This window comes from Homalodisca vitripennis, chromosome 5 (genome assembly GCF_021130785.1).
Source record: "Homalodisca vitripennis isolate AUS2020 chromosome 5, UT_GWSS_2.1, whole genome shotgun sequence".
NCBI classification, from domain to species: domain Eukaryota; kingdom Metazoa; phylum Arthropoda; class Insecta; order Hemiptera; family Cicadellidae; genus Homalodisca; species Homalodisca vitripennis.
In genome coordinates, this window is record NC_060211.1 from 144,044,165 (window position 1) to 144,062,283 (window position 18,119).

The 18,119-nt window shown below is 33.5% G+C and overlaps 1 protein-coding gene across 1 annotated transcript; it reads right to left on the bottom strand.

Moving 5' to 3' along the window:
* Positions 1-462: 462 nt before the first annotated feature.
* LOC124363646 lies at positions 463-16,746 on the bottom strand. The gene is made up of 4 exons (XM_046818907.1): positions 16,685-16,746; positions 13,886-14,081; positions 1,338-1,451; positions 463-627 (listed from the first exon to the last, which is right to left on the bottom strand). The coding sequence occupies exons 1-4, from the start codon at positions 16,744-16,746 to the stop codon at positions 463-465; spliced, it is 537 nt and encodes a 178-aa protein (XP_046674863.1).
* Positions 16,747-18,119: the final 1,373 nt, after the last annotated feature.

The window sequence follows — 18,119 nt, forward strand, 5'->3', positions numbered from 1 at the left end:
TTAGCATTGCATATATGCATCTTAGATACTTATCACAATTGATTGCGACCATAAACGTTTTGGTGTAGATTGTTAATATAAAATATTCAGTCTATTTTTTTCTAGATTAATGCTAGGGTCAGTTTCGAAACGTTCTCACGATTCGAAAAATGTTCTGTACGAGCGATATTTTGAGGTCTAATAAGGAGCACGTTTGATGTAACCTTTGATTATCTTTAGTAAATAAGCTATTACGTAAACAGTAGTTTATGTATTAACTGTGTAAGAGCTATAACAAGGTCATTAGTCATTCGCGCCACGCGGATTTATATCTCGTCCAACCTGAACAGGAGTTGAGGAAGTCACGTGATCGATCCAACGAGCTCAGAAGCTTGACATTTAGATTTTTGTTGTTGTTCTCTTAGGGTGAGAAGCTGAAAAATTGCACTTGGTCCTAATAGGAGCTTTGCGCTGCTTCCAGAATTACATGATATTCCGGATGGGCAATGGTGGAGTTAGGGGCCATCTTATGTCCGGAGATCCATAAGGAAGAAGGCAGATCCTGTCTCCTTCAAAGAAGAGGACGCCAGCTCTGTACCAGCCTTTCCAGTCAAAGCAGGCACGGAGTGCAATGCCCTTATGTCTAAGCTAGCAACAGCCCTTAACACTTAAAGAGCCTCACCATCTCCAACAGTCATCTCCCCCAATAGGCTAGACCTATCGATCTTTCCTTACACCCCAATATCTCAACATTTGCGGTTGGCGATATGCCTGTCCTGGACGTCCATAAGGTTGCCCAGATATAAGTGACACATCGGTTTTTGCTGTACCCAATGTAGGTTCAACTAGAAGGTATCAACCAGCCAGAAGTGAACTCTCCTTAGGTTTGATGTTTAGTTACTATCTCGAGAAATGTTCTTCTTTTTCTACCAAAACCGAAGCTAATCATTACTAATTTGTGATCCGTACTTTCCAGTGATCAGAACACGTTAAATGGTTTGGCCCCACTGCTGGCTGAAACAGAAACTATCCCTCGAAGTAGTACCTAACTTGAAACTCGGACACGTAGTAATAAACGCCTGGACTCTGAAATTTCCTATCGGTAGGCAACGTCAACGATGGCTTTCAGACAATTATTGCTTTCACTTTTATTTGCCTATTCAGAGTTACCTATGTACAAGTAGAATGGCGCTCACAAATAGTAGAGGCGATAACACAAGTAATAACGAACATACTTATTCATAATCCAAAGTAAAAACATTTCTTGCAATCTAGATTTTATAAAAATGTTTCATGATTGTGGGGACACTCTGAAAAAAAAAATAATGCTAGACAGGCTAGTAGTTATGAATGTAAACCTTACGGCAGGAACATGAAGCGAGGCCGGGCTTCTCGTCATCATCTGGACTGCTAGAAGAGCCGCCGAACCAGAACAGTTCGTCGAACAGAAGTCTCTGAGATCGAGGTTCCTCCTGTAGGCAAACAGTGTAAAATGTAGGTTCAGTTAGTTGCGCGTGAAAAATATATTTAGTTTATTAATGAAAACAGATTATAAATAATGTATAATAATAGTAATTTAAAACTCTACTCACATTCATGACTGTACGAAATGAAATTTACCTAGAAAATACTAATAAAAAAGCCTCATTCCATAAAATAGAAGTATAACTTATAATATCACAGTGAAGGGCGTATACTTGTATGTTTATGATAATTAACGATTAATAAATTACGTTAGTAAACTATATAATCATATTATTTATATAGTATCATCACCGTGCCGAAACCAGTCTCTCGATACTCTCTTTATTTTTCTCGTTATTTTCACTCAAAATGCATGGAAAAGTATAAAGTAATAAATAAATGGCAGCACACATAGCCTATGCTAGAAAAATCTATATGGAAAATTCCAATATAAAGGTTTACGAAACTAAAAGTTTTACCCGAGGTGAATGAGAGAAGAATTTACCATGGAAAAGATCACGTACAGCTTTTAATGTCACATTTTTGACTATCATAGCTCTCTGATATACCAATGTTCCTATGAAATAAGGTTTTACATAAAACAATATTATTACTGCCATATTCATTAACATACTTGCTTGCAACCTTATTCAGCCTAAATATCAATTTGAAATATTTAGCTCTATCTCACCAGGCTATATCTCATTATAAACAAAAAAACTATGTCTAAAATATTTTATGTTAAAAAAGTGAAACTTATTGCGGAATATTCAAAAGGGATACTCTACGTAGGTATACTACTTAATTCAGGAACTTAAATGTAAACTTTAAGTTACATTTTGGATTATGTAGACTATTATTACAAGTGTTTTATACAATGGATACCAAGATGCTTTATTAAACCCGCTAATTATATCCGATTGGCACTACGTATTATTTAGTTTATGTTCATGAATAAGGCCTTGTAAATCGCCTAAGCGTTAGCAAAGACTATCCACTGGAGGGGCTGGAAACATTTAATTTCTGTCTGTCTGTCTGTCCGTACTATACCTCGATAATAAGCTGACCTTAAACTATACATTTGAAATAAAACTTCATTTTTATATAAGTGACATCGAGTTCGATGATGGTGCGTTTTGGCTGAGTGTTAGCGGAAATTTCTACAATGCGTAGATCATGGTTGCGACGAGAAAATAACAGAATAAATTTGTGAACAGAGTACACCCCTATGACATATTCCAGTGTACCTAATGAAATGAGACATATACCGGGTGAGTTTTTTAAAGTGATCCAATAGCTAACTTTTTAATTACACAACTTAGCACCACACTTTAAATTTGGAACTTGCTCAATTTTAAGTTTCACTCAGGAATACACTTTCAAATTTTTTGAAAAAGGCCGCCATTTTCCAATATGGCAGCCAACTTTAAAATCTTTTATGGAACACCCTGTATTTTATGTTGTTTTTAAATTCTACTCTACAAAATAAGACATTTTTGTTTCTGAGAGTTTTTCAATATCTCTAATGATTCAGGAGCTACGTGGACTGGAAGTTTTCATCATTTTATCCAATATGGCGTCCAACTTTAAAATATTTTATGGGACACCCTGTATTTTATGTTGTTTTTAGATTCTACTCTACAAAATAAGACATTTTTATTTTCAAAGTTTTTCTATATCTCTAATGGTTCAGGAGCTACGTGGACTGAAAGTTTTCATCATCACTCCGATAAAATCCGAAAACTTCCAGTCCACGTAGCTCCTGAACCATTAGAGATATAGAAAAACTTTTAAAATCAAAAATGTCTTATTTTGTAGAGTAGAATCTAAAAACAATATAAAATACAGGGTGTTTCATAAAAGATTTTAAAGTTGGCTGCCATATTAGAAAATGGCGGCTTTTTTCAAAAAATTTGAAAGTGTATCCCTGAGTGAAACTTAAAATTGAGCAAGTTCCAAATTTAAAGTGTGGTGCTAAGTCGTGTAATTAAAAAAGTTAGCTATTGGATCACTTTAAAAAACTCACCCGGTATATTTGACATTTTGAATGTAGTGTCGCGTAGTCCTTGTTTACAAACTGTCTATAATAATTATTTATAAATGAGATATTCCTTAAAAACAAAGGTTTAGACGAAAATATAGTCGAGGTAACAGTAAAATACCAGGTTGTCTTGACGTGCATCGAGGTACTGGATGCTGAAGAGGTGGAAGAATTCCTCACAGCACAATACCCTAAAATGACCAAAAGAGAAAACTTACCCAACTCCATTTGGTATGAAAGGGGATAAATAATAATGTTTACGCAAAGCCAGCCCCTAGCAAATAATCTTTGCCATTCCTTAAAAGTTCAACATTGTTGGAAATCTATAAATAAGAATTTCTCTCATCAATCGGAGTTGTCAAAACAACGTTTTACTGGAATACTGTATAATACGAGGAATATGATTACGCTTGCATCAAAATATATTAAGAAATTAGAAACCAGAATATTTGTTTAATATGTATTCTAAAACGAGTGATTTTCATTTAAGACTCGTTTTTCTAGTATAACGTTACAGATTCCGATTTGCGGTACTTTAATTTATAATAATTAATTTCTTGTAACATCTGTCAGACTTTTAAACTCATTAGATAACACTTTAGAATGTGATATTGAAAGATTATTTCTAAAATGTATAAAAAACCTGATGGAACGCTACAAATAGAACTATTTGATCGACAACAAATAATTTTGAAAACAAAATTAAACTCTAGATATAAAAAGTAAATCAATATTTAACACAACCTAAGGTTTTATATAATAATAATTTTTGTCTGTATTGTAAGTTTTCTTTCCTTTTATTAGTTAGTATAAAAATACATGATAATAAAAACTGAATAAATAGCAAGATTAGTTTATGTTGTAAACAATGTGTTTTAGTTTTAAGCCACAGCTGATTGTAATTTGTTTAATATTATTGCCTGTGACGGTGGTGGAGTGGACCATTGGTCCATGTTGTATCCTTATGCATGAACGGCTTCGTGATTAGGTAACACACGTACAATTCTTGTACAAATCTTGATGGAATATTTTACACGTAACAATGGAGATTAATAGGTTACAGGAAAACGCACGTCATGGAATTGGGAGGATACTCTTGAGACATTGAAAATTAGGAACAGGGACGGAACGGAACAGCGGAACGGACCGTCTACCGCAATCAGGTGTACTCAAGTCAGGTCTGGATTAGTTAACAAACAGATTGGTTATACACACAGTCTTTACATTTCATATGCATTTTTTGTGTTTATTTAATTTATTATAATAACAATTTCACTGTATTTGTCATTGACTTACACAGATTACAATGTAATTTTCGTTAGAAATAGTAAATGCCTATGCTATTTATCATTCTTAGTTAAATGAATAATATTAGTTATGGAGATAGTTAGTTAAATAAATTTATGTATTTTAAGTGGTTAAATTTATCGCTCTATAGAACCAGTAAATTTTACTCACCACTCATAATTAGTTATTTAATTATTATATTGTTAGTTATAAAAACATTGAAGAGTTTCTTTAGAATAAATATCGTATCCAAAGTTTCTCTATTATTTTAACTTAAAATTTATTATTTGTAATATAATATTTTTTTTAATTACATTTGGAATGCACTAGTTATTATACAACATTGTTAAAAATTTACACTTTCAAAAAGCCGTTGCAATAATCATGGAAGAAGTACGCCACACCACGGTTGTTAAATATAAACCCTATAGCTTATTCAATAATTAGGCTAAATTTGATACTACGTCAAGAAAATAAATATGATATGATATTGCTCAGTTCGTTTACAAATTTCTTTATTTAAAATTTCCTCGTTGCCATCATCGTTACCCATAAAAATCAGTATACATATTTTCGCCATTAATCAGGTAAATAACACGGAGTGACATGGACAATCACCAAATTCGATGATGCTTATATAGCTTCATGTAAAGCTTCAGACAGACCGATTGGTAAATAAAAATGAAATTTTTCCACTCACTCAAATGATAGGTTTTGCTAACGCCCAGCCAATAATAGACCTACTTTAAGATATTTACTATTTTTGTATTTATAATTGTGCTTATGGTATAGAAAACTCTATAATATTTGATTTTAAAAGATCTATCAAATATTAAATTTAAGTAAAGTATTATCATTTAGCTAAACTATCTGCAAAGGTTACGTTGCTTAAATATTTAGTTTTATTTCAAACTTCCTCAGTCTCCTCCCAATACAAGCCCATACTTTTAATCTAAAATATATAACATAACACAATCTAAAGTTATCTTATTTTATTTTAGTTATCTTGTTAATAACGATAGAAATCAATCATATTTACAAGTAATTTCAATAATTTATTAATAAAATCGTTTTAAAAATAACGAGTAGAAGTGTAATTTATAATTAATTTTACTCTAATAAGAACTCAATTTTTTTATTTATTTCGATTACGATTATTTGATCCCAAATGTTTACAATATAAAGTTCAAAATTGATTTCTCCAAAGGCAGTCGGAAATAAGACACTAACCTTGAATAAAAATGTTCATGGAAGCGTGGTTTGGTTCGTTTTTTAACAAACAAAAACAGTTATTGAAAATAAAATTGAAAATCATAATGATTGAGAACAAGCTGGAAATATTCAAAGTTACACCTAGATAAAAAATGCCATTAAAACAGGACCACCCAAGTGTTTTCTACCAGCAACTTAAGGTATGACAATTGAATAACTATTATTAATCTGTCTGACAGTTGGTTTTAAGTGTATCTAGCTAGAGAAATTATAATTTAAAACAAAAATTGTTGGTTCATATTTTTTACCCTTTCTATACAAAATGGGAGGCCATTTTGACCTTCGCCACAATTGGCGCCCTTCACAACTGATTTCTTTCTTAGTATAAAATCTTATTTAAATTTCAATAAAACTCAGTAGTGCACTCAATGGCCCTCGGCGCCTAGAAATAGGGATATTTACGGCACTGATACAATACTTTCTGTGATGTTCGAAATTGAAGAATCGTGTCTTTTGTATTGACGTTTACTTATTTATCATTTGTAATAATAACCGAGGCCGAAGCCTCCGACAGTTAAAGGGCATCCAGAAGGAAGTTGTTACATTAATTTGGCTCGCCTACTCTATCGTCCTTTCACAGAGAATTTTAGTCAGGGTGAACCAAAATAGGACCGAAGGTCTGGCTGTCTGTAAGAGATCTGACGAACAAAATATCTTCCTGAAAATATAATATCCCTCTATCCAGCACTCGCATCTCTCGCTTCCCTTCCTTTCCTTCCTAGGGATGCCCTCAGGTGCCCTGTTAGTCGATCAGTATCGTTTTGTAACTTAGTTTCCGGGATCGACTTTGATTGCTTACCTAGAATACAGAAATAGAGGACTTACATTTGCGTTTATATCAAACTTATTGAACTTCACTAAATTTTTAATATCAATATAGTTTTTGGATAGTAATTAAAAGCGTTTTATAGAAGCAGGAACTCGTAACGCTAGCTAAGCTTTTGTTTCTGTCCGAGTGATTTGTCACTCACAGATATTTTATTCTCTTTTAGATTACTAAGAGAACTCGTATTGATAAAGTACGTTGGTTATTTTTCCTTAAAGTTTTTCCTGGTAGGTAAAAATATAATAACTCAGAATGTAATATAATATATAAATATATAATATAATAACCGAATTATAACTCATCGGGCTACTAATTACGTTTATAGGATATGGGGACGTCTGTTAGTCTCGAAAACAAGTATTAAACTATCCATTTATTTAATTATTCGCTGTAGCCTAAAAACATAATTCCTTTCAGCTGGATTTTACCTTGAAATTTTAATTAGAGACGTTCTCTGTGTTCAACACTTCATGTACCAGATTGATTTTTAGTTTTTTTTCTCGTAGCTTCTTAGAAAGGATAAGAAAGCGTGAAATGACAGGTGATAGAGGACCATTGATGAAGTATCTCCCGCCAACAGGCTGCTGTAGCCTTGAATACAATTGAGGTCGTTTCCGTGGTTATTAAGGAATGGAAATCCCTTTTCATCAATGTCTGTTTTAAAATTTCCAAGACTTATGTGTAATATGTAATACAACCTAGATGTACCTTGTATTAACACGAAACATGTGCGACAGATTAAACTGCTTAGCGCTTACTCTTGTTTACAAATTATTGCCTCACTTTTAAAGATTGGAAAATTAAAGAGGGTGACAAGAATTACCCTAATGACAGAAATAAAAATCTTAGAGAACGCAGAAGTACATGACATTTGATACACCCACATCTTCATTGCGGAGGAAAATCCACCTGGTTTTTTACAGATGAGAAGAGATAATAGTTAGTTTTCTAGTAATACCAAACATTAAATGACAATTTTGTAAATTACCTACACGACCATATCCATGATGGATTGTTGCATTCTTTTCAGATTTGGGTGGTCTTGGATACAAAATGTTACAATCGGGCTTGGATGTACCCCAGGATAATAACAGTAAAATAACATGTAGGAAGGAACAACTAGCCTATACAAGTGTTGGCCTACTTAGCCAGTACTGCTCATCCTCATGGGAGGTAACCATTAGGAGATTCCTTCCTTGTGCTCGTTCAATGGCTATATAACTTTATAGGTGTCATATAACCTTATGGAGATCTAGGGAAGAATATTTAACATATTGGATGTTTTCAGTCGTATTGTTAGTACTGTATTATTTACTTTCTAACTTAAATACAAAATCTGTCCAACTATTAAATGTATTTCGTTTTCCCTTGTAGTCGTAATATATCCCTGTCCTACTCAAATTATAAGACCACCCTTACAAGTACAGTTAGTTTGCAACTTTTTTCTTATTTTTCAAAGGATAATTTAGATTATAATGTGTGATTTTTAAGTTAATTGGATTATTACATTAACATAACTAGGAATGGTGCAGAAAAAGTAACATTAAGTGTTGTATTTGGTAAGTTAAAAGATAAATACGATATAAAACACATTTCCTACTAGTATTTTCTTGATCTTTTTCCATCGGTTCATGTCTGAAGACGACAATTGGACTCACTGGTTCTACATGAGTGTGAAAATGCGAGAGGGGATAAGAAATTGTTGGCAATAAATTGAAAGTCTTAGTGGCTACTGATTGGGATCTTGTGGGAAATAGACCAAGATAAACACAACTTAGTTCTTATATGAAATAATGTCTCTTGAATATAAATAATTTGTATTGTTAATTGTGTCCAAAAATTAAGATTCAATCAATTCTTTTCTAATTCGATGATACATTTCTTATCACAGTAGAACGTGAGTATTTCATGTATATTTGAAATTATTTGTAATTTGTTTTATAATTTATGGCTACAAATATTCTGTTATTTTTCAACAAAAGCGTTTAATATTTTTAACAGAACAAAAATCTAGTTTACGGATAGTTTCTGTATGTCAACTTTGTGACATGAACCGCATATGAAGTTTTTAATTATAAACTCACATACAGATAGGCTGGTAATTGAGAGGTAATTTGGTTGTTTCATTCCATATACTTTATTCGATGCATACTATCAATCGTAAGATATTGTTCCAATGATGTTCTATTCTTTGTCGAACAGCAACAATGACGTCACAGTTAGGCGGGAGAAAGTGGTGTCACACCGGGAAGGTCGTCTGCTTTCACTTGCACGACTCCCGTATTATCTCACCTTGACCTAGAGCTATGAGATGGTATCATTACACATACCATGTCATACCATGTACAGAGTGTACGTGTACTTACAATTTTTGTATGATTAGATAACTAACGAACTACGATTAAAGTCCAGGAGGGCATTCAAGGAAGTTCAATATTATAAGTGTTGTTTTGAATCTTGAAGAAAGTATCGAAGTATTACCAGCTGTCCACTTTCAATATTTACTCGTTTCCCTCTCAACGCTATTGACAAATGTGTGTCAAACGATTGTTGCTAAAATAATCAACGTATATCTCCTATAGCCTTGTTGTAACAATCTATTTATAGATGAAATAATTCAACCTTTCCGTTGACTTACTGAGATTTCAACGTCAATAAATGCTAACAACTTATAAGCAAAATTACGAGACAAAAATAGTTTTTAAAACCTATATTCCCTTTGTAATGATAAAAAATTTAAAATTAAACTTTTAAAATTCTTAAAAATAATTGTTTTTATTTTGCACATAATAAAGTCACTAGTTTGAAAGTTATATGTAAAATAGAGCATTAAAAGAATACAATACATGTTGGTTCAGTTCCCAAGATTTCCAGTATGATGTATTTCACTAAATGTTTCCAAAATTTAAATAATTTTTAGTTATAACAATCATTCAATCACATCTTTTTCTTGTAAGGAAAAATATATAAGATTTTTAAATATATTAACAAAATTGCCTTCCTTACAAGTATTTCTTGTTACAATAAAACATAAGGAAAAAATAAAACACTAAAATATGACATGAGCCGTACATTTTTAACGCTGAGATTTAAATACCTTCCAAGAAAATACATTGTGTGCCCTGATTTAACAGACAGTATCCCAGCTTCCTGACTCTCCCTCCTTGTTCCGGCTTTTACCCCCAAAATTGATTTATCCATTCATAATTATCCAAAGCCTGACGGTGTAACGCCATCCCTAGAAAGGGATGCAGCATCCAGTTCTAGTCTACCAATTCCAGCGTTGCCTGAAAATACACGTAATAATGGTGGTGTAACTTAACTGGTTTGTCTATCAATTCACAAACCTTGAGCTGAGGGTGGCAAACATTTTTCCATTGGGAGGTGGGGGCTGAATAAAATAAGACCACTCTACCAAAGGTACTTGAGATTATAAAGAAACTGTATTTTCCGCTGGAAGGAAATGGGATCAGCGAAAGATATTGACTAACAATATCAATATATCGAACAATATTATGGTTGAATATGGACATTTTCTCCTATCGATTATCACTGGCGTTAGGTTATTTTTACATGTTTCAAGCTGCAGGTAAGGGTCCCCGAATAAAGTCTAGGTTCGGGAATGAGAGGAGAATGGAGATTGAAATATCTTCGAATTTCGACACCTCACCTTGTATATCTATTCTCCATACAAATACTGTCATTTAACTTACAAATTATTTTAATTTATACAGTAAAGTAATTCAAGTGAAGCCATGAGTATCCGACAATGTATTACTAATCAACAAAGACATTCCTGTTGGATTACTTCTGATTGACCTCGAAAATAACTCATGCTGCAATAGTCAAACACGTGCAAAACAAGTAAAATCGATTGGAAATGATGGAGGTAGGTCATACGTAATACGATCAAAATTGGAGGTGACTTGCGCCAGGAAATTATGACAGTCAATTTTGTGGATGTTCCTCACACATGGGAGAGTAGCTTCAAAGTGTACGTCTGTTTGTACCGACATAGCCTGTCTGCGGTGACAGTATTATTATTGATGTACACAATCGACTGTGGGCTATATCTAGTAGTAGTACATGCCGCTTTGGCATAATCAAGGCCTAAAGTAGTACTCGTAATGTATATCGCTTTTATAACGTTGTGAATAATTCAATGCATCATTATTTGCTTATTATGGGTTTAATATTCAGTAAAAAAAATTATAAAGGAGTATCCAATGATCCGAAGGAACGTATCTAAATTTTACTGACCAATGCAACCAGGCAACTTCATCACATACTATGCCGCATGATCATATCATTTAACTGAGTTTGTTTTACTTGGTTTGAACAATTTTTTTCTGTGACATTCTCGTTCCAACAAAGTAACCAATATAGAACATTTTACCTTTAATTTTGACCATATGATCCCAAAACCAATAGGTTACTGCTTTGGGGGATCCTAATTACAAAGTCTGAAGACTTTTCTATCAAGATTTATCCCAGGGACGAAGAGACTGTCTGAGGACAGAATATTGCACAATTTTAGTTAGAACGTCTCATTATCGTGTAGGATTTTCAGATTTTAACATGTAAGCTGCTCTCTTAAACCAATATATTCAAAATAAAAATAATAAAATAAAAGACATGCCAAATATTGAGTAATCGCTTGGTCACTAAGACCACTCTCTTCACTCTGTCGTACTGCAATGTGACAAGGCACGTGCCTAGAGTACTGGTCAATGGTTACTAATTACAGGTTTCACTTTCACGACACGTCCGTTCAAAAAACCTGGTACTTCCTTTGGTCGAGTGATTGTACTTTCATATGTGTGTTTGTGTTAAAAATCTAGAGTTTGTTGAGAAAACGTACCGAAAAATTCATTGTAGCCGAAAAATTTAATTTCCTTTATTTCTCATATTTTCTTGGTCATTTTCATCTATACCGGGAAGTACATTATTATCTAAATACAATATACATCTTATATGTATGTATATATATATATATATATATATATATATATATATATATACATTCATTAAATTTGTATAAATGGCAATAGCCGAATTTAATTTATTTCAATAAACATTGAATCGCAAAAAGTACTTGCTCCGCCAGGATTGTATTTAGATACTATATATCACTGATATATAGATACAAATTCTAACATACTCCTAGAAGTGCTGGAAACTTGAAATTTGGCACGCAGGTACCTTTCACAATATGACCCGGAGGAAAAGTCTGAAAACCGGACTTTTTTTACTTTTAAACCCCTCAAAAAAATTCGAGAAAATTCATGCATTTTTCACCCTTGCAGGCCTTTTTTGTAAGCCCGATAGCGGGCGAACCGTTAGAGCTAGCTCGGATCTGACGAAAAATTCATAGTCAGGAATGGAGTGAACTACAAAAAAGGTCCAGTGACTTTTTGCTCTATCTTCCATGGTTAAGCGACAAAACGCTCGAACATTTGACATTCCAGATTTTTTTTTCGATAAAAATAATGTTTCGAGCCCGATAGCGGCCGAACCGTTGGTCGTAGCTCAAATCTGATTGACCCATCAAATTAGCAAATTGCGCGATCTACAGAAAAGGTCCAGTGACTTTTTGCCCTATCTCTATTGGTTTGGCCGAAAAACGTGATTATGTGCAATTTTGTTGTAATATTTACGTGAAAAGTTTCTTTTTTAGGTCGATAGCGGCGAAACCATTGGTCGGAGGGCAAAATAAAACACAGGTTAGATATAGGAAATGAAGTGATCTACATAAAAGGTCAAGTGACTTTTTACTCTATCTCCATTAGTTTGGCCGCAAAATGCGATTAAGTGAAAAGATTTGGAAATTTTCGCCTACAAATTTACATTCAGGGCTTGATAGCGGCTAAACGGTTGCTCGTTGCTCAAAACAAATTTTCAACAGGATTTAGCAAATAATGTGATCTACAAAAAAGGCTCAGTAACAATTTGCCCTATCCTCAACGGTTTGGCTGCATAACGCGTTTTAAAGTATTGATCAATGTGGTCTACAAAAAAGGTCCAGTGACATTTTACTCTATCTTCCATGGTTTAGCCGTAAAACGTGATTATGTTGGAAATTTCACTAAAAAACTTACCTTCTGGGCTCGATATTGGCCGAACCGTTAGCCCTAGCTTGAATGTAACATTTTTTGTAACTAGCTATTCATAGGATCTAAAAAAGAGGTTCAGCAGCTTTCTATCGTTTATCTTTCCGTATATACTTTTTGCGATTCAATGTTTATTGAAATACTTTTTGCGATTCAATGTTTATTGAAATATATATATATATATATATAAGTACAGAATCGATTATTAAATATATTATTTACGGTAGAATAAAACTTTCTCGAGTTTAAAATAAAATCTTACTAATGAAAGTTCCATGAATTTCAGATTAAAATATTAACAAAAAATCTTTTTATTTCCATTGTGCCGTGTATTGAGTACATAAAGAGTAGAAAATGCACAGAATATAGAATTCAACATGATACTCAACAGCATAGTAAGAGAAATGTTACAATATTTAATAATTTAGCCTCGAAAAGTGTTTAATATTAGTAAAAAGAATGAACCTGTTAACACTTTTCAAGTTTTTAATTTTACGATATACATTTCGGATTCGAAGAATCCATCTTCAAATTTATCGTGAAAATAAAAATTCCAAAAGTGTTTATGCTTCTTACTTAAAATATTTCATGCTCAGGTATTGAAAACAAAAATTAACTTAATCGAACAATCAAGCCCCTATACTGGTCATGTGGTTTCTTCAGAACTTAAACCTCGACTAACTTTATATGATGTAGTTGCTACAAGTGGTAAACATAATTACAAATCGAAATGTAGAATTGATTGTTAAAGATACATGTAGTTATAATAATGTAATATAAGAACTGTTGTTATTTATCGGTTAATAATTTTTGCAAATTTGTGGAGTAGTGAAATAGGTCTGCAGTTTATCTACTCATTTTATACCATTAAATGCTGCAACCCTTAAATCTGTTAAGTGTACTCACCGAGTTATTTGGTGAATTATCCCGGATCTGGCGGGCGGAGGGGCTCCCGAGGGACGCGTGGGTGACGACAGCCGTCAGGCAGATCCAGAACCACATCCCGGGAGAAAGTGAAGTGAGCGGAAGAGCGCGCGGCCCGGAGCGCCACCGCCGACTGAAGACTCTCGCTCTCTCTCCTAGAGAGTGAAACCGCCACCATCTGTGTCAATTTGGAAACGTTTAGGAGAAACGACCTAGCCCTGCCGGCAACCCTGAAAATTTGTCTTTTGTTTACAAACAGTGTTTTGTTTCCTGCGCTTCGCTTCTCATATGGAAATTTGATTGATGAGGTTCAACCTTGCCGCTACGGTTGGGTAATTGTCTATTATCATGTGCAACATTACCCAACTGTGACTCAATGTGTTATCTGAGCCTACGTAACACCAGCTGACTCCCTCACTAGTCCACCTACATTAGTATTTACATTTTTTAAATATTTTCAAGAATTTTCAATCTCCACAAAACGAATATAAAATACATTGGCGAATTGGTGGCCAACAGTAGCACACTAATTTATACCCTTGTACCTTTCTACTGTCTGAGTTATACCAAACAAAGCTTCTCCCGCAAATTATTTGGAAGAAATTATAAATTTCTGATTGGTTTTATGCCCACGCATTTATGATGGAATTAAGTAAGATGAAAGCTTCAAAAGCTGCTCATATGTCATATTCACATACGAAATTTTTATTACAAAATCATAAATTTATAAATAATCCACCGTGGTAATTATAATCCTAGTAAAAAGCACTTTAAGGGCAAAAATGTACCTTGAATAGTCAAAACAGTTGTTTGTTGGGGTTGTCTAAACGAACGGCGAATAAAAACAAAGCAATAGTGCAGCGGATGAGAAGGGAGGGTGGTGTAAAAAATTATATAATCTGAGAAATGACCTCGAAGCCTTGTAGGCTTTCCCGAGAAAAGTCCCAACACTTTGGGGTTAATGTTCGGTGAAGTTGTCAGAAATGGGGATAATGTAGAAATAAGCGTCAAGTTCTAAAATGAACAAATTGAATAGGCTGATTTTTTTATGCAGCACGCACCCAAGGGTTGTAAACCATAATTGGACAATATCTTCTTACCTTTGCTCAAAATATATGATTTTATTAACAAATTTAAATTTGAATTTTGTAAGAAAAGCAAAAAATATTCCTCTATCTTTATTGTTGAAGTGAAAAGGAACCAACAGTGATAAATTGATTTTGTCATTTTAGTGGAAAAATCATGTATGAATTTAGAAAACTGGATAATAAATGCGCGTTAATACGTTTATTAAACTTGCTGCTGATTCAGCTCCACCTCTTCTCTGCCACTGAGATACAGCAAAGTACATTTGTTGTAGGTTCTACCCAACTTTAATCTTTAGTGTATTGTGAACTTGTTATGTATTCAACTTCTATACTCTCACGTTCTAAACTTCCTAGAAATGTATGAAAAGAAATCTAACAAATATTAATTATACTGTGTTAATTCAGTGTTATTAGAACTACTCGCAATTACGTGCATCATTAAAAATTTCAATTTATAGTTACACAAAGCGAATATTGTGTGTCCGTAGAATTCACAACTGAAGTTCTCAGAAATGATCTATTATTCATCGGAAACTTAAAGTAAACATATAATTTATTCTCTCATAAAAAACAGTTATTTTAAAGAATTTTTATTTCATTTGGAGCTCATTTTATTTTATCCTTATAGCCATTACATAGTTTTATAATTAAAATCCCTCTTTGAAAAAAATAAAGATATGGCAATGGGCTAACGGGAACCATAACTTGAACATGAGAAAAGGGTGAAATGAGAAGAAATGTTCCTTATAACACGTTTTCAACTGTATTTGATAATTTTTAACACTGGTATATACGATATGTATAATGTATGTTGGATAAAAGCTCTGCAAGGGACAGAACTGAGAACAAATGCATTAATACTTTTTTTCTGAACTGTACTGAATGGTTTTGTTATCTTGGCATAGTAAGATTAAGGAGAAAGAAAGTGCGGAATGCCTGACTGAGGTGCACAAATGCTTGAGAAAGAGCATACTGAGCTTAAACAGTGTAAGCCCTCATGCTGCACTCTGTCAAATGCTTTTCAGATACTCAACAAGATTACTGCAAATGTGCTCAGTTCACCTCAGTCTTAATCTCAAGCTTTTAGATCACTCTTAAAAGTTTTAATGTAGTCGATAAACTTTAGTTGTAGTATAACCAACCTACTTCATTGGCCTTGATTCGCTAAGCCAAATTAAACATAAGCTCATACTTATAAAACATTGTATTATTAGGAAGTAGTAAAGATAGAACTGGGATGGATTGTTTTCCACTGATAATCACAAATTAGAATTGCTTGGGATTCTAGTAAAAAAAGGTTTAACCTTTTTTCCCATTATTACTTTGTTTGAGAATATATTCCTGATAGCCTATTTACTTGGGACATCTTTTTTAATAGGGATTCACTTCTGGGATGTGAATTGAATTGTTTGACTTTTCATAAAATCTGATTATCTAATAATTACATACTGCTTAAATTACCGAAGAGTCACACCATATTTCCCAGATAGATTCTTTCAGCTTCTTTCCTGCTTCGGCAGCAGCATTTATAAAAACACTGTGTATTGAAACATACAACCGATCATCATCAGATCAATCGGAGCAGACTGAAAGTAGAAGATAAATTAATTAGCTACCTGCCCGACAGCTAACCGTGATGTCCCACTTCAATCAACCCCACCCCGCACCTACACCGCCGCCGGTGTCACTTTACCCTGGTATTGGCAGGGCAGTGGACAGTAGAGAACCTATCATTACATCCAGTGTGGGCTCCATATCACATCAATAACACGGCTCTGAGCTACCGGCCCTACATTGGTTATAACATACACATGACATACACGATGTCAGACGTCACGTGGTACAGTCCGTCTACAGTCGTCGGTAGACGAACCGCATGTCAACCACGTATCAAGGATCTGATCGGGGCAGAATAAAATATCTCAAATACGTGTCGGACCGTCGCGTCTCGATGTAGGGAAAATATTTTTAGATGACACCCAAACACCTCCAGGATAATGAAAATCGACTATTGGAATAATTACTAAATCGCCAAGTTTAGTAAATTTTTCTTAAATCTGATAAAAGAGACAATGCATATGAGTAAGCTATGAAATCCTCTAGTTTTATCACCTTTTTTACCATAATCTATGTAACCTTATTTCTATTATTATTTCTATTATTTCTATAACCTGTTGTCTCCAACGCCTGGGAAACAACCTCCCCAGACATCTGGACTTCTTTAATATGAGCTGTGATGCCTTCAAGAGAGAGTTACGACTAGCCTGTCATGACTTACATATCGTCTGATAACTTTTTCCCCCATTATTCTTCTTGTGTCAACTGGTGTTGTTGCTCTGTTATTGTTTCTGCTTGTCTTTTGTTACACATTTGTAATTACGACTTGGTTATATATTTACATTTATTGCTTGCATTTGTTGTTTTTATAGTTTTTTTTCTCTGTTGGTACCTATACTCTTGTTGTAATATAAAACCAACATGTGTATTTTACTCTTGTTATTCATTTTCAGTATTTTTCCCCATTACATTAATTATACGTTAATTATGCCTAGATTTGATTTAGAGTCCAGTTGCATGTTTGGTTTGGCCCTTTTCTTTAAGTATTATTTAATCATCCATCATAAGTTTATAAATGTAAATTGGTTTTTGATCGTTGAAAGGAAATAAAATAAATAAATATTCATGTTAAAGATGAACAAAATTAGTGATTTGCATTCATGGCAATTATAACAAAAGTTATACAAGGGATTTTTTATGAAACTATCCGCTTTTTAACCATCTATTTATTGCTTTAATAAATCCCAATTTTAATCTTCTGGTAGGAAAATATCTCTCAAAGAAGCCGTTTGGTAGAGAATACCAGACTATATTAAAAAGTACGTAGTTCATACCTCAAAACACAAGTAATTTATGAAAAACGAAGGTTTTGGTTTTTGAGTTTGGGAGCATTAACTTTACTCTCATATTTCATCGATGGGGGAGGGGTGCATTTCCTCCATCTTTGTAAAGTGTGGATACAGAATATTTTGGAAAACGTAGATAATAACCTCAATAATGGTTAAATATTGATTTAAAATGTTGTGTGTAACATTGTACATAGCCTTCGTCATATTATGTAGTAGTCCTTA